Below are 18,726 nucleotides of genomic sequence, written 5' to 3'. Positions count from 1 at the left end.
ATCAGGAAGAACTGGAGTACAGGGAAGAGTCCCAGAAAAGTTGGACTCTTTATTTTTTATCTGATCTTGGGCACCCAGGTATTGTTAGTTTTCTTTTGATTTTCTAAAGAGGGCGGTTTGGTTTCTGAAATTTTCTAGGCCTCCCGGAGTGATCGATTCACTTTTCTCTTTGTTGGGAGGCATGGGGAGGAGAGAGATTTCCCTCCAGCTAGGGTTTTCTTCTTTCGGAAGGGTTGGTTTCTATGTGTGTGGTATTAAATTATTTTTTGAAGGTCTCCAATCTATTTTTTTCTTACTGTTGAACTATTTGAAGTAAAATGGAGAGTTGGAATACCGAATTGAAATCTACCGGTACTGTGGGACTAGGTTATTTTTGGGTTTGGGATCATTACTACAGTAAAACTTGATGGCACAAATTATTTGGAGTGGGCACAATCAGCTAAGATGGCTGTTGGTGCCCGTGGAAAATTAGGGTATCTCACTGGGGAGGAGAAGAAACCTGATACAGACTCTTCCCGATGGGTGCAAGAGAATTACATGGTAATGTCTTGGTTGTGTAATTCTATGTTACCTCATATTGCAAAAAAATTCCTATGGGCTAATACTGCTAAGGAGATTTGGGATGGAATGACTGAAACCTACTATCATAAGCAAAATGAAGCCAAAGCCTATCAGTTAAGAAATCATGTGATAAGTATGAAACAGGGAGAAAAATCTCTTGCTGTGTATTTCTCCATGCTGAAAACCCTATGACAGGAAATAGATCACTTAGAAACTGTGGTATGAGAAAGTGTAAATGATGCAGCAACTTATCACAAACTGGTAGAGGAATAGGGGTTTTGAGTTCTTGGCAGGGCTGAACCCTGAATTTGACATTGCTAGGTAGCATATTCTTTCTAGGGAGGGTGTGACACTCTCTCAGGCCTATGCTTTTGTCTCTGGAGAGGAGAGTAGGAGGAATGTAATGCTGAGACAATCTGGGATTGACCAGTTGACTATGGTTGGTACAATAAAACCTAAGCCGAATGGAGACAAGTGGAGTAGTGAGACTATAAGGGAAGATAAGAAGGACTTGGTGTGTGATTATTGCAAGAAGCCTAAGCATACCAGGGACACTTGTTGGAAGCTTCATCCAAATCTTATGCCTGCTCGGATAAGAAACAAGAAGGGAAATGCAAATGTAGCCACTACAGGAGACTCTTCAGCCCCTCTCTCCCAAACTGATTAGGAATCCATTGCAGTAGCAGCAATGAGAACAAAATTGGAGAGGTTTGGACAACTTATGAGTAAGAAAGATTCACCCAGCTCTAGCCTTCCAGATGGACAACAGAATCTTGCATCCACTTCAGGTAAGGAGGGACCTCCTTGGATTATAGACTTAGGAGCATTTGAGCATATGACTAATGCCCCTACCATTTTCAATTCCTATCAGTTGTGCTCTGACAGAGACAGAGTCTCTACAACAAATGGTTCACATATGCCCATTGTTGGGAAGGGGACAGTTAGAGTGACCAATGATATAACTCTGCCATCTGTTTTACATGTCCCTAGACTTCATACTAACCTACTGTCTGTTAGTTCTTTGACAAAAAATTTGAATTGTTTTGTGACCTTTCTTCCTGGTAATTGTGTTTTGCAGGATCTGGAGTCAAAGAAGATGATTGGGAGTGGTTGTGAGGTGAATGGAGTCTACCTTCTAGATGAGATTCCAAGACATCAGGGCCATCATGTTAGCAACAGTAGTAGTAGTGGGTCAGAGTCAGTAAACCAGATTATGCTTTGGCACAATCGCTTGGGACATCTTTCTTTTAGTTCTTTGAAATGTCTTCTCCCAAAGTTGTTTGAGTTTGTTCAATTATCTCCTTTAGAGTGTGAGAGTTGTTAATTAGGAAAGCATTGTAGACAGTCTTTTAAACCAAGTAATAAAAGAAGTACTTCTACTTTTAATATTGTTCACACTGATGTATGGGGGCCATATCAAATCCCTTCCATGGGCAGATTCCGTTACTTTTTCTTGTTTGTAGATGATTATACACGATATTCTTGGATATATTTGATGAGATCACGTGATGAGGTTCTTAACTTAGTACGACAATTCCACCAGATGGTTCTCACACAATTTGAAGTGAGAACTAAGGTTTTTAGATCAGATAATGCCAAAGAGTACTTTGAGAAGGACCTAACCACGTATCTCTTAGAACATGGTGTAGTTCATCAGAGCAGTTGTGCATATACACCGCAACAGAATGGAGTTGCTGAGAGGAAAAAAAGACACATTGTGGAGGTGGCAAGGAGTCTTATGGTGTGTGCTTCAGTTCCTGTGCAATTCTGGGAAGATGCAGTTCTTATAGCCGTACATGTGATTAACCGTGTTCCTTCACGGACTTTGGGGTTTAAGGTGCCATTTAGCCTCCTTTTTCCAGATGGAGAGATATTTCATATACCTCTGAGGGTTTTTGGTTGTGTTTCTTTTGTTCACATTCTTGGCTCAGTGTCGAGGAGCAGTTGTCACCATGGATGTTACCTTTTTTGAATCCACATTCTTCTTCTCGAGTAGACCTGTTCATGGGTTGGGTGGCCCGACGGGCCGGCCCGACCCTGGCCGGGCTTGAACAGGTATATGCGCCCACGGGCTTAACCTCGGGCCAAAAAGCCCGGCCCGCAATAAATTCGAGCCGGGCTCGGGATTTGCCAAAATAGCCCAGCCCGGCCCGACCCATAACTAGACCTAAAATCCCTAGTCGAATACCCCTCTTTTTTTTACCTCTTTTCCTCTTTCCCTTCTTTTTCCAGTCGAACCCTTCTTCTCCACATCCTCTTTCCCTTCTTTATATTCTTTTTTTAATGTAAATAAATTCTGATCTATATTGATTATTGAATTCAGAATTTATATTCTTTTTTTAATGTAAATAAATTCTGATTTATATTGATTATCAAATTCAGAATTTATATTGAATTTATATTCTTTTTTTAATGTAAATAAATTCTGATTTATATTGATTATTGAATAGGGAAAAATTCTAATTTTTTTTATTAGGTCGGGCTTCGAGCTCAGGCTCGGGCTTTTTATCAGGGCTGGGCTCGGGCTCGAGCCTAACATATTTCCATTAATGCAGAGTAAAAGCCCGGCCCGACCCACGAATAGGTCTATTCTCGAGTGGTTCTCCTCAGGGGGAGAATTTTGGGGAGGAGAACTCACAATCTATTCATCTTCCTGTTTCTATGGTGCCTCCATCAGTTTAGCCAGCATCTACATCAGTTCAGCCACTACCTGCACCATCAGTTCAGCCAGCACCTGCACCTCCAGTTTCATTACCTGAGCCACTACGGGCAAACTCACAGCAATATCAGCACCAGAAAATGATGGTTGACTCCACACATCCTAGACCCACACCACTCTCTGTCAGTCCTTCTGAAACTCCAGATTAGGCAGATACAGTTCCAGGTATTCGTCTTGAGCCTAAGCCTGTTATGTTTTCTGATGATAATGTTTCTGTCCCTAACACCATTATTGCAACTGATCCCACTGACCTTGATCTTCCCATTGCACTTCGTAAGGGGAAGAGAAAGTGTACAGCCCACTGCATTTCACACCATCTTTCCTACAGTGCCTTATCACCCTCCTATCGTGCTTTTCTTTCTTCCTTGGATTCTGTGTCTATACCCAGGAATGTTACTGAGGCTCTCTCCAAACCTGAGTGGAAAACAACCATGCAAGATGAGATGGATGCTTTGGTAAAAAAACAAACTTGGGAAATAGTTGATCTCCCCCCAGACAAGGAGACAGTCGGATGTCGATGGGTATTCACAGTTAAGTATAAGGCCGATGGTAAGATAGAGAGGTACAAGGCAAGGTTAGTAGCAAAAGGGTATACTCAGACCTATGGTGTTGATTATCTGGAAACCTTTGCACCAGTAGCTAAGATGAGTTCAGTTCGTATCCTTTTATCTCTAGCAGCCACCTATTCATGGTCCTTGTTCCAACTTGATGTAAAAAATGCTTTCCTTAATAGTGACTTACAAGAGAAGGTATATATGGACATTCCAGCAAGCTTTTATGAAAATGTTGGTCAATGAAAGGTGTGCAGACTCAGAAAATCTCCATATGGACTGAAACAATCACCTAGGGCTTGGTTTGACAGGTTCAGAGGGGCACTCATCCGTTTTGGATACACACAGACACAGTCTGATCACACCCTCTTTGCAACAAGAATTTGAGATCAAAGATCTTGGTGAGCTCAAATACTTCTTAGGGATTGAAGTTGCAAGATCCAAGCATAGGATCTTCATTTCACAGAGAAAGTATGTACTTGACCTAGTGTGAGAGACTGGGAAGCTAGGGACCAAACCAGCAGACACTCTTATTGATCCAAATCAAAGAATTAATGGTGTGGATGGTGAATTGGTAAAGGATGTGGGAGATATCAAAGAATGGTGGGCTGACCGCTATAATTGTGTATGACATGACCAGATGTTTCTTGTGCTGTCAGTGTTGTGAGTCAGTACATGCATGCACCTCGGGTTCAACATTGGGAAGCTATTGAGAGAATACTTGCATATCTGAAAAAGCACCCTGGTAGAGGCATTCTTTTTTCAAATCATGAGAATCTGAAGCTAGAATCCTATACAGATGCAGACTGGACAGGATGCTTAGATGACATGAGGTCTACATCAGGAGTGTGTACCTTTGTAGGTGGGAACTTGATCTCCTGGAAGAGTAAGAAGCAAGCGGTTGTGGCAAGGTCAAGTGCAGAGGCTGAGTATAGATCCATGGCTCATGGTGTCTCAGAACTTCTTTGGGTTAGATCCATTTTGAGTGAGATTGGGGTGAAAGCAGAGGAACCTATGATGTTATACTGTGACAATCAGGCTGCAATCAATATTGCCCACAATCCAGTTCAACATGATAGGACAAAACGCATTGAAGTTAATGGACACTTTATAAGAAAAAGGGTAACAACCGGAGAAGTTTGTTTGCCTTATGTCTCTTCAGAGTTGTAGCTGGTTGATGTTCTCACTAAAGGGGTGGCAAGGAACAAGCTTCAACATGATCTACGCAAGTTGGGAATGTGTGATATTTACTCCCAACTTGAGGGGGAGTGTTGAAGATTAATTAGTTTTATGATGTTTTTCTGAGTAGATATTTTATGCTAGTTGTTAGATAGGAGGCGGGGACCACAGTAGTTATGTGAGTCCAAATTTTATTATGTTTTTCTAGACCCACTGTTTTAGTTGGTTCCTTCATATCCCTCAACAAATAATTCAGCTTTCCTCTTCCCCCAATGGCCATCATGGCTGATTGGGCCCATTCTAAGTAGTTTGAACCATCAAACTTTACAGTTGTAATCTGGAAAGTGTTCTCAGTCATGTTACCCGAACCAGTCCCAAAAACACCCTCCCCTTGGCTTTTAAACTCCACTATTGATTAGAAGTAAAAAAAAAAAAAAACACTTCCTAGTTACTGTACCAGTCAGCCTACTGGGTCTGCAGCTAGTAATAGTGGGTCTAGATGTAGGATTCTGGTTCAGCAAAAGAAACCTTAATTACCGTGACAGTCAGCCTACTGGGTCTTTGAGACTGATAGCAGTAAAAAAGGATTTAGCTGTAACAGTCCTGCTGAAACTGCTCTACTGGGTCTTCCAGAGGGCAAAGAGTAACTTTAAATCGAGGAAGACAAGTCTGATTACCTCCCTGAAGCAATAACAGTCCTGAATCTTGAGGGTTTTCTCTTAAACCCTAAAAAGGAATACAGAATGGAGAGATTTTTCTTAACCGTACCTCTTAGATCAAGGTATTCTTGCTGCCGATCTCAAGAAAGATTGGAATCTTACCAAGAAATTCTGAAAACTCTGATCTTGATCAAAAGCTTCTGGAGTTCTGATTGTCTCTTTCAGTCTTGAAGAGAAAAAAAATCTGATCTTGAACTAGAATTCTTCTGAAATTCTGATCGCCACCTCTAGTCTTGATCAAGAACTGATCTTGATCCTCTAGTCTTGAAGAGAAGAAAAAAAAAAACTGATCTTGAACAGAAATCCTCTGAAATTCTGATCGCCACCTCTAGTCCTGATCAAAGACTGATCTTGATCCTCTTTTCTTTCTCTGATTCTTCTTGGTTATCAAGGATACGATCCAATCTTTGGACTGCTGCTGTGGATAACCTCCAAGAATCATCCGAAGAAAAGACTCTCTATTCTTCCAGCCCTAGGCAATTCTCATGTGGTCGGCTGGAACAAACTCACATGAGAAGCCCTAGATCCTGCTCTGATACCAAGTAGTCATACAAGACTACAGATATCTTTTAGATTTTGAACAGAAAATAAAAGAAAAAGGAGAAGAGAAGAGGAGAAGAGAAGAAGAGAGATGGAGAGGGAAAACTCATGGAAGGGTTTTAGAAAGCAGAGAGTGGTTGGTGTTATGAAACAGCTGCCCCACTCTTTAAATTTATATGCACAGTTGTATAATTGTAGTAGGACTTAATGCTTACATGGCAAGATAAGATAAGATAAGATAAGATTAACAACTAATCCTACTAAAAAACTAATCCTAATCAATGACTTGATTAAATCTAAATACAACTCAGGCTGTCATACGAGTACACTAGTGTGGGGTCCACAGTTTCCTACAAGATTGAAACGAGAAACGAAATAGAGAAAGAAAAGGACCTGGTACAACTGTGCTAAGCCAAATTGGTGAACATCTTGAATTATTATAGTGTTTGCATTCTGAATATCAAGTCCACTTTCAACTATATTTGTACATATAAGAATCTTAATATCTCCCTGTGCAAACTTTTCCATGGTTTCTTCCAGCTGCTTTGAGTATTGCTGCAAAAATATAATAAATAAATATATAAACATAATCTAACAAAAAGCAGAATCAGAACAAATAATCTTTTCTGCAAAATAAATGACACAAAAAAAATCATAAAGCATAAAACTGACACTATACTGAAAATAAACAAAACTTTCAATGATGAGCCAAGCATATATCATGAAGATAAACTATGTAAGAAATTGTAAAAAAAGGAACGAGTCAATTAGAAAATATAAGAAATACAGATAATTGAATACGTAGTATGACACATAAATATAGAAAGTACAAATTCTGTCTTCACTGAGATTTCTTATCACATAAAGAAGAATTTAATTCGAAATCACCATTGGCACATCACAATTGAAGTATGGAACATAAAGGGTATAAAGCAATCAAAATTATCCACAGAGAAGTTCTGGAAGGATCACTCTGAATTTTAAAACATATCAGAAACACCCGTTAGAAGTGATCTGTTACAAGTTGAAGAGGATAGAAGAGCTAGGGCCAGACCGAAAAGGAATTGAGTGAAAGTGGTTAGAAAATTAACAATGGATATGGCACTGAACAGAACAGAAACAGCATTCTTCCAGCCAACCCCATATAGTTGGTACAGGCTTAGATGATGACAACGATAATCAGAAATTATAAGCCAATGGAAAAGGGAAAATGTGCATCAGAGACCTGTCAAGTCAACCTGGACTGCTAAAGTTTAAAATTTACAATGTCACATATTTCTCAAAATATTGATATATAATGCACCATAGCATGAAAACTTTTATGCTGTATTGCAAAATAGTGCCTTATTTTGTAACTTTGCATATTATGATGTCTTGTGCTGGTAGGCATGTTCTAGAAAGTTGATATTTGCTGATAAATTTTGAAATTTTAAGACCACCTTATATTGATAATGTTTAGCTAAAGATAGCCAGCACAAAAACATGGTGAATAAAAGAAGATTCTACCTTTCCATGCGCAATAGCTATTTCAACATTTGAAAATGACAGACTAAGAAATTCTTTCACTTCTTCAAGTCCTGTGACATCAGAATGGTAAAAAGGTCAACATCAAATAAACAAGAAATAAAAGCAAACAGTATTAGATACTCTGCAACCCCACTAAAATTGAAAAGAAAGTTACCAAGGCCAAGAGTTAAGATAATATACATAAGTTACAGAAAACTATTCGCAAAAGAAGTACCACATGAAACTGCAACTAGAAATATGGAAGAAAAAATCCGACTGTCAAGACTCAGTTTGGAAGTGGACAGGCATGGACCTCATTTTTCAGTGGGCCCACATCAAGTTCAAATCCACATCTCATGAAGGTCGTGGGTTACTCCAAAGATCATCTTCACCAACCCTATGAGTAGGCTTTATCAATTAAAATATTATGCTTGCCATTTGTGCTTTACAAGACCCCATAATCAGAATAAACACATTTCATACAGAGTCTAGACCTCATGCTTTAATTATCTTAACCACATAAAAGAATTTATACATATATATTGCAACTTCTGTAATACTGGAAAGGAGAAGTACCTAAAAGATTTCAACTAATCAAAACCCCTCATGAATTTGTGTGTCTACACACACACACACAACAACATTAAAGTCCAAAATGTGTAAAAAAAATCTCATACTATGAACAGGGCAACACCCCTAGTTCTTACAGAAAGTATAACACATCCATGCATATTTTGAGAACACAATTACCTTTAATACGGGGCAGAACATAGAAAACTTTGCCTCCGCGATCCAGCTCAAACTTGATGGCTGATAAAACCTTAGCCTTACCATATGCTGAAAGATGAGTTTTTATGGGAACTCGTTCTGGAGGTGGTGTTGAAATTAAACTGAAATTAAAGTGGCACACCGTTTAGTGGATCTTCAAAAGTTAAAAATGAATCAAAAGTCCTTTTTTTACCAATGAACATTTTGTTGATAATACATGAAGTAGTTCAATTGAATATATCCAAACAAATGTCAAAGCCATTAAACGGGAAGTCAAGATTGAAAAGCAAAAGGAACAAACAAGGAACCTTGTGTGTTCCCCTCTCCCCATCCCTCCTGCCCCTGCCCCACCCCCTCTCTCACTTTCCCTCCCCCCTCTCCTTTACCCATTCTCCCTCGCCCCCCTCCTGTACACGCACATTCACACATAACCAGTATTCTGAAACCAATCCCAGGTGTCAGTCTGGTTTCCCTACTGGAATGCAGGCCAACTGGGTTGACCTGCTTCAAAGATAAAAGTTCTTAAGGAATGTCAAAATATTTGGTTGTAAGGCATACAAGCAGTGTTGTTATTTTAGGAGGAAAATTTATATTCAGGGACTTTAATATTGTAAGAAAACCCTATTCGATTCTAGGTTAAAGTAGAGAAGAAGAAAAGAAAGAAGAAGAAGAAGAAGAGAAGAAGGGTTCGGCCAGATTAGGAAGAAGAAAAATCAGTCCTCCCTAGCCGACCCACTTGTATTTATTTCAAATAATAGTTACAAGAAAGACCATATTGTCCCTCATGAAAGATGGGGCACATAACTTAAACTTAAATAAAACAGACCTTTTACTCTCAAACAGAGAAACCAAAATGACCAAAATACCCATAATTCGTGTATTCTAACACTCCCCTTCAAGCTGGAGAGTATGTCATATAGTCCCAGCTTGTCACAAATATAATCTACTCTGCCCCGAGACAATCCCTTTGTAAAGAGATCTACCCACTGATTTCCTGAGCTCACATGAGATGTGGTTATCACTCCACTTATCACTTTCTCTCTTACGAAGTGACAATCAACCTCAATATGCTTAGTTCTCTCATGGAAGACTAGGTTGGAAGAGATGTGAACAGCAGCTTGGTTATCACAGTATAGTTCCATGGGTTTATCAACTGAGAACCCCATCTCTTGTAGCAAGTTCTTCAACCATACTTAGTTCACATGTGGTATGAGCCATAGCCCTGTACTCAGCTTCTGCACTACTCCTTGCCACCACTGTTTGTTTCTTGCTCTTCCAAGTTACAAGATTGCCACCAAGGAATGTACAATACCCTGTAGTTGATCCCCTGTCTGATATGGAACCAGCCCAATCAGCATCTGTGTACCCTACTATCACAAGGGTCCCTCCACTTCGGTATAGCAAACCACGACCTGGAGCACCCTTTAGGTACCTAACAATCCTTAGAACTGCTTCCCAATGAGGAATCCGAGAATGTTGCATAAACTGACTCACCATACTCACAGCAAATGATATATCTGGTCGGGTAATGGTCAAGTAGTTCAACTTTCCCACCAACCTCCTGTATCTTCCAGGATCATCAAACTCTTCACCTGCATCAACACTCAACTTGGCATTGAGTTCCATAGGAGTCTCTGCTAGTTTAGCACCTAATAACCCTATTTCTTCAAATAGGTCAAGAACATATTTTCTCTGACATAAGTTAATTCCATGTTTTGACCTTGCAACCTCTATTCCCAGGAAGTACTTCAGCTTACCCAAATTTTCCGTATTGAAGTGGTCCTGTAGGAATTTCTTCAACCTGTCGATTTCGTTACTGTCACTCTCAATTATGACAATATCATCCACATACACCATTAGCAAGATTTTCCCATCTTTTGAGTCATGGCTGAACACAGAATGGTCTACCTGACACTGTTTCATCCCGAAGTCTTTTTACCACTTCATTGAACCTGCCAAACCAAGCACGTGGAGATTGTTTCAGTCCATAAACTGCCTTTTTGAGTCTACAAAACTTACCATCCTCCCCCTGAGCAACAAACCCTAGTGGTTGCTCCATATATACTTCCTCAATGAGATCACCATGTAGGAAAGCATTTTTTATGTCAAGCTGTACAAGAGGCCAATCATACATAACAGCTAATGAAATCAACACCCGAACTGAACCAATCTTAGCCACAGGAGAAAATGTCTCCATATAGTCCACACCATACAACTGAGAATAGCCCTTGGCCACTAACCTGGTCTTCAATCGCTCCACACTGCCATCAGGAAGATACTTCACTGTGTAGACCCACTTACACCCAACAACATGCTTACCAGGAGGAAGAGCAGTGAGTTCCCACGTGTGATTGTGTTGTAGAGCAGAGAGTTCCTCTTCCATGGCTTGCCGCCACCCTGGGGAGGTAAGGGCTTCTTGGACAATCTTGGGAATGGAAACAGATGAGAGCAATGGTATAAAATTGTGATGAGAAGCAGAAAGGTGAGCAGTTGAAACATAGTGTGAGATAGGATGAGAAGTACAAGAATGTTTACCTTTCCGCAGAGCAATAGGAAGATCAAGATCTGAGGGAGAAGAAGCAATAGCAGAATCTGTCGACAAGGGCTGAGTTGGAGGAGGGGCCGATGCTCTTCTGTGGGTATACACTTGTGAGTTTGGCGGCCTCTCAGTAGTAACTGGCATGGGATGTGAATCAGCAGCAGGAATGGGAACCACGGGAAGGGGATCCGCAATAGGGACGGGAAGAGGAACTACGGAAGAAAGAGAAGAAACCACAGCATCTGAGAAAAAAGGAACTGATTCAAAGAATGTAGCATCAGAGCACACAAATGACTTATGGAATTTAGGGTTATAGCACTTATACCCTTTCTGAGTCCTGGAGTAGCCAAGGAAGATACACTTAGTAGACCGTGCATCTAGCTTGTCTAAACCAGGCCCCAAGTGTTGAACGAAACAAACACATCCAAAGACTCTTGGGGTGAGAGGAAAGGGAGACAAGGTAGGAAACAACACAGAGAAAGGGGATTGACTTCCAAGGATGGACATGGGCATCCAATTGATTAGATAACAAGATGTGAAGACGACATCACTCTAAAAATGCTTTGGGACATTCATATTAAGCATCAAGGACCGAGCAGTTTCAAGGAGATGTCGATTTTTCCGTTCAGTTACATCGTTCTGTTGTGGGGTATAGGCACAAGAAGTTTGATGAATTATCCCATGGTGCTCTAAGTATTGCTGAAATGGTGATGAGTTGTACTTTTTGGCATTATCAGAGCGAAGAACTACAAAATACTTATAGCCATTGTATGATATCCTTGAAAAGTCATCAACAAAAATTACAAAATACTTATAGCCATTGTATGACATCACTTTGATTGGACCCCAGACATCAGAATGAACTAAAGAAAAATGACTCGAGACACGACTATCAACTCTTGGACTAAAAGAGACTCTATGATGTTTCCCCAGTTGACATGACTCACAATCCAAAGATGAAAGATGACTCAATGATGGGACCAGCAACTTCAGAGCCTTGAGAGAATGGTAACCAAGTTTGCAGTGCCATTGAAGAGGAGTAAGAGACGACTGAAAAGCTGCTGGAGGGCCACCACCATCAAGGTAATACAATCCACCTGCCTCATGTCCTCCACCAATTTTCATCCCCGTCTTGAGATCCTGAAACACACAAGAAGAGGGATAAAAGGTTATAGAACAATTAAGAGATTTGGTTAATCTACTAACAAACATAAGGTTAAAGGGGAACTTGGAAACATATAAAACAGATGATAAAGACAAGGAGGAGAGATCAACATCACCAACACCACAGATGGGAGATGTAAAACCATTAGCAAGTGTAACTATTTGAGATGTGGAGGGCCAAGAGAGGGAAGAAAATACATTAGGAGTCCCAGACATATGGTCTGAGGCTCCGGAGTCAATGATCCAGTGTGGGGGCTTGGAAGCCAAGCAAGCCATACCTGAATGGGCAAGGGTAGCGGTCTTCTCCTGAGATGTCTAAAGGAACTCTGCTCATATACTGCACGGGGTACACTCACCATCTCCTTCCTAGAAGCACCAGTAGATGTGGAGGGAATCGGGTCAGTTTGTTGGCTTTCAGTAATTGTACCACTACCCTTAGTCATAGCATGGTTAGCCCAAGTGTTGGGTGGACCACGTAAATCATAGCAGAAATTAACTGTGTGCCCCTCTAAGCCACAGTGTGTACACTTCCTAGGGGCATTACTTCTTCCTTTACCACGACCTCCACTCCGGCCACCAGTACTATTAAACATAGGACCACCACGGTTGCCTGGAAGTCCACTACTACCACCACCACCTCTATTTCCACGGCCACCCCCTTTAGTCACCACGAAACCAGATCTGTCCGAGAGCGAGGAATGCTCTACAGACTCAATAGATGTCCTCTTAAGATGGACAAAAACTTCTTCAAGTGAGGGAAGAGCAGACCCCCCCCCCCAATATTTGTGCTCAGACAGGCTCATACTCAGCCTTCAAACCCACCAGAAACCTTGTCACATTAAGTTGTTCACGCTGTTGTTGTTGAATCTGAACATCCGATGTCAGAGGATGATACACATTGAGCTCATTTCGGATATTCCTCAAACTTGCATAGTATTCCTCCAAGCTTTGATTGCCTTGCTTCAGATTAAAGTACTCTTGGTACAACTGATACACCCTAGTTGTATTGTCTTGTCCGAAGTATAGCTTCTTAGCATGATCCCAGATTTCTTTAGTTGTATCTAGGAACATAAAGTTCACACTAATTTTTGGTTCCATGTTGTTCCATAGCCATGCCATTATTTGTGCATCTTCTTGTTCCCAATCACTGAACCCCGGAAAATCAGAGGAAGGCTTCTCCTCTCTCACATGTTTTACCCTTCTCTTGGCCTTTAAGAACACTTCCACAGATTTTGCCCACGGCACATAATTCTCACCATTCAGCTTAATAGATGTCATTTGAACACTTAGGTAGTCTAGAGAAAGCATGACGCATGTTTTATTGTCATTCTCATCTCCAATCGATGCCATCTTAACTAATTCACCTTCAAATATGCAACACAACCTCACACACTTCCACAAAACTTATCTCACTTACGACACCACCAACTTCTTCAAATACACATTGCACATCAAATACTAAAGCTGAAATCACTCAAGTCATTACATCAAACACCTGTACTGCATACTACAAAACCATTCACCCACCAAAATACAAGGGTTGAAGTCACTCAGTCATTAAATCAAACACTTGTACTGCACACTGCAGAACTGTTCACACACCAGATCCAAGGGTTCATTTTTAAGTATTCAGAATCATCAATACACCATTCACCACAATACAACTACCACCACACCACTGCTGTCGTGAACTTCAGTAGTCGAAAAACCCCACTTTCAGCACACATATGAGGTAAAACAGAGAAGAACAAGACTTATATGCATACTAGTCACTCCAAACCTCCACAACAAAAAAAAAAAAAAAAATTGAACCAAAACACAGCATTCACAGTCCACTATTTGGGCAAAAAACAACACTGTTCATACCTGTCCACAAACAACCCTCTTCGTATCACTGAAAAGAGGGTGTCTAGTACACACCTTCAACGACCACCACCACAGTAACTGGAGGCATTCTCACCTCCAGAACCACAAAACGACGACTCCTCTTTGGCCCCTTGTCGAGCTTCCACTCAGGCTAGCAGAAAATTGAGGAAAGCTGAAATGGTTGGCGACGAACCCAGGAAGAAGACAGCAGCAAGGAAGAATGAAAGGAGAACAAGGTTTTACCGCTCTGATACCATGTAAGAAAACCCTATTCGATTCTAGGTTAAAGTAGAGAAGAAGAGAAGAAAGAAGAAGAAGAAGAAGAAGAAGAAGAAGAAGAAGGGTTTGACCAGATTAGGAAGAAGAAAAATCAGTCCTCCCTATCCGACCCACTTGTATTTATTTCAAATAATAGTTACAAGAAAGACCATATTGTCCCTCATGAAAGATGGGACACATAACTGAAACTTAAATAAAATAGACCTTTCACTCTCAAACAGATAAACCAAAATGACCAAAATACCCTTGATTCGTGCATTCTAACAAATATCAAGCTCATTAGGAAGAAAGTTTGGATACTTTTATTATTTTATATTAATATATAGTCACTCACATTAGATAGAGACATAGGCATGTGGTATTGTTAGACCAATGACCCCTACTCTTCTCTTTTCTCCTCTTGTCTTCTCATAATTCACAACAAGATGGTATCAAAGCAACAAGAAGAAGGCTCTTACAAGGTTGAAGATGTCAACAATAGTTTCTTTAGATCTATTAGTTAATTTAGATTTATAAATCAGACCTCTTGATCATATATTTTCTTCTTCTAAAGTTCTTATTTATTTTTTTGTTATCTTTCGTTCAGTTCATATTTGTTGTTTAGTGTTTTGGTCAGGATTAAAATATCGATACACCTGATACCCTCAAGTGGGTATTGGTGTTTCAATATGATCAATACGCATTATTTTTTTTTACTTCTTTTTTAATTTTATAGTTACTAGAAGGTCCCACCGTGTGTTTTAAAGCTTTAAAGTTATCAAAAAACTTTTTGTATTAGTGTATCCACCCATATCTGGGTGCACCAATACAGATACCATACGCCCAATATGAGGAATACCATATCGATATTTTAATCCTTGGTTTTGGTATTGTTGAGTTGGTCTGAGTTGTTTTTAATTTAGTTAGGAAGTTGTTGGGATTTAGGCCCATCAATTTATGTTTTTTTAAGTTGTGAATGTTCAGCTATATTAGTAGCAGTCCTACTAAGGGCATCCTTGTAATAATCTCATCCTTTAAATTAAGTATAAATATAATGAGAGGTAGGCGGCTAGGGTTAATTTTACAATCCTGGTTGACTTGCAACTATTTTATTCTTCTCCTTTCTTCTCTACTGCTGAAATCTTCATCTCCCCCCTCTTTCCTTTCACAAGAAACTCGACTAAATCTGCAATTAGTGATTTCTACTTTGTATCAGAGCGGGCCGAAGGTTCCTTGAAGTTGTTCTCTCATGCAGCCCTAGATCGACCGACTGCATGGTGATTTAAGAGGCTGATCAAAGCTCTCAGGTAAGCCCAGTTTTTGGATTTTTTTGGTGGATCTGTGTGCCCTGTAGCTGGTCTAGGGTTTCTCATCAAAATCAAGAAAAACTGGAGAAAGGGGAAGAGTCTTATTTCTATTGGACTCTTCAATTTTGACCTAGGAAGTGGCGCCCTAATTTTTTAGGGTTCCTTGGAGTTTTTTGTAAGGGGCGATTCAAGTCCTGCCTGATTTGGAGGCTTCTAGAGAGAGCAGTTGCCTCTTCTCTCTTTTCTCTCGTCCCATAGAAAATGAATCTTTTGTGGGAAGAAAGTCTAGGACACCAGAAAGGTGTTGTTGGTTCCAAAAAGTGTTTTGTTTGATCTTGTTGTAAATTTCAGTTATTTTCTTTACATTTTTTGAGAAGCATGGAGGGCCACGGAGTTGAGAATAAGCCCGGGAGTGAAATGGTACCAGTGGAAGGAGGTGTCGGAGACCCTTTCGGGGCTGGGACCATTACTACAGTTAGGTTGGATGGTGCAAATTACTTAGAATGGTCACAATCTGCAAAGATGGCCATTGGTGCTCGTGGGAAATTAGGGTATATCACTGGTGAAGATGTGAAACCCGAAACTAGCAACTCCCGATGGGTACAGGAGAATTATATAGTGATGACTTGGTTGTGTAATTCCATATTGCCCCATATAAGTAAAATTTTTTTATGGGAAAATACAGCTAAGGAAATATGAGATGGGGTTGTAGAAACCTATTCATAGAGGAAGAATGTTGCTAGGGCTTATCAGTTGAGAAATCATATTATTTCTACAAGACAGGGAGATAGACCTGTTGCAGCCTATTTTTCAGCCCTTAAAACCCTGTGGCAGGAGATTGACCATTTAGAGACATTTGCTTGGGAAACCACTAAGGATACAACTACCTATCAGAAACATCTAGAGAAGTATAGGGTGTTTGAATTTCTTGTTGGCCTTAATCCCGAGTATGATATTGCACGACAACACCTTCTTTCCAGGGACAGTGTTACTCTCTCCCAGGCATATGCCTTCGTGTCAGGGGAGGAGTGCAGGAGAGATGTGATGATGAAAAATCTTACTCCTGATCAGTTTGCCATGGTAAATGCTATGAAACCTAAACAAAGTGGAGATCGGGGTGGTAGTGAAATCAAGTAGGAAGATAAAAGAGATCTGATCTGTGACTACTATAAGAAGCCTAAACACACAAGAGATACTTGTTGGAAGCTTCACCCACATCTTGTGCCGACTAGATTGAAAAATAAGAAAGGAAATGCACACATGGCAGTTATTGGTGACATTACGGCCCCTCCTACTACAACTGCTCTGGAGTCTATTGCGGCTGCTGTAGTAAGGGCCAAACTTGAGAGGTATGGGCTACTTCTGAACCAGCAGGATACAGCCAGTTCCAATTCAGCCGCAAGCGGACAACAAGGTACAGGTGGCACTGGTGGAGTCCACTCTACTTCCTTTACTCACACAGGTAGAGTTCACAAGTCACTGCAAATTACGCTTCTACTTCAAGTAAGGAGGGACCTCCTTGGATTATAAATTTTGGAGCCTTAGAGCACAATACCTAGAGCTCTACTATTTTTTCAACTTCCAACTCTGTTTTGGCTGAGATAGGGTCTTCACAACTGATGGATCACATGTTCCTATTGCTGGGAAGGGATCTATCAAGATTAGTGATTCTATTTCTCTACCCTCTGTCCTTCAAGTTCCCAGATTGAGCACTAATTTGTTATTTGTTAGTAGTTTGACTAAGAACCTAAACTGCTCAGTAATTTTTTCTCCTGGCCATTGTATTTTGCAGGATCTAGATTCAAAGAGGACGATTGGGAGTGGTCGTGAAGTGAATGGAATCTACCTCCTGGATGTACTTCCTCCTCATCAGAGTCATCATGTAAGCAGGGATAGTGAGTCAGGGTCTGTGGGTCAAATTATGCTTTGGCATAATCGTTTGGGCCATTTACTTTTTTTCTTCGAGTTTTTTGTTTCCAAAACTTTTTGAGTCTGTTAGTTTGTCAAGTCTGGAGTGTGAAGGTTGTCAACTTGGAAAGCATTGTAGACATTCATTTAAACCTAGTAATAAAAGATGTTCTTCTTATTTTGATGTTATTCATTCAGATGTGTGGGGCCCTTACCATGTTCCTTCTATGGGAGGCTATCGATATTTTCTCTTATTTGTGGATGATTTCTCACGATACTCTTGGATTTACGTGATGAGATCTCGCAATGAAGTACCATCCTTGGTGAGGCAATTTCATCAGATGGTACTAACATAGTTTGGAATAAGAATAAAGGTGTTCAGATCCAACAATGCCAGAAAATATTTTGAAAGACACATTGCCTCATATCTGTTAGAATATGGTGTTGTCCATCAGAGCAGTTGTCCCTACAGTCCACAGCAGAATGGTGTTGCAGAAAGGAAGAACAGACACATTGTTGAGATTGCAAGAAGCATGATGATCACATCTACAATTCCAATTCGGTTTTGGGGTGATGCAGTTCTCACAATAGTATATCTGATTAACAGGGTGCCCTCTCGTATACTTGGATTTAGCACCCCATTCAGTCTTCTTTTTCCTCAGGGGGAAATGTTTCATATTCCTCTCAGGGTATTTGGGTGTGTCTGCTTTGCACATATCCTTGGTCCTCACCGCTTGAAGCTTGATCCCAAGGCAAAGAAGTGTGTCTTCCTTGGATATGCAGAGAATCAAAAGGGTATTACTACTATGATCCAGTCTCTGGGAACTGGTATGTTACCATGGATGTCACTTTTTTTGAATCCACGTACTTCTTCTCAAAGAATCCTTCTCACGGGGAGTGTTTTGGGGAAGTGAGTCAGTAGTCTCTTCCTCTCCCAATTCCAGTCCCTGTGTCTACTCCTGTGCTTGACCACCACCCTGTGTCACCTACCTTGCCACTACATTCTGCTTCTCAACATTACTTACGACAGAGACTTCACAAGGAGGTTGATTCCACTACAGTAGAACTCACATCACTTCTTGTCAATTCCTTGGAGACTCCAAATTCAGCTGACATGGATTCAGGTATTCCTCTTGGTCCC

At 40.5% G+C, this 18,726-nt stretch overlaps 1 protein-coding gene across 1 annotated transcript in view; it reads right to left on the bottom strand.

Moving 5' to 3' along the window:
* Window positions 1-18,726, bottom strand: part of LOC148853317 (DEAD/DEAH box helicase) — a 43,506-nt gene that overhangs the window by 12,919 nt on the left and 11,861 nt on the right. The window contains exons 6-8 of the mRNA XM_088983380.1: window positions 8,526-8,665; window positions 7,776-7,846; window positions 6,663-6,824 (exon numbers count right to left, since the gene is read on the bottom strand). Coding sequence (XP_088839506.1) covers window positions 6,663-6,824; window positions 7,776-7,846; window positions 8,526-8,665 — 373 coding nt within the window. The remainder of the gene's footprint in view (window positions 1-6,662; window positions 6,825-7,775; window positions 7,847-8,525; window positions 8,666-18,726) is intronic.

The sequence above is a fragment of the Nelumbo lutea genome, chromosome 4 (assembly GCF_056320005.1).
Source record: "Nelumbo lutea isolate HS-2025 chromosome 4, American lotus-T2T, whole genome shotgun sequence".
Classification (NCBI taxonomy): Eukaryota; Viridiplantae; Streptophyta; class Magnoliopsida; order Proteales; family Nelumbonaceae; genus Nelumbo; species Nelumbo lutea.
This window is presented reverse-complemented; position numbering and strand designations above follow the sequence as displayed.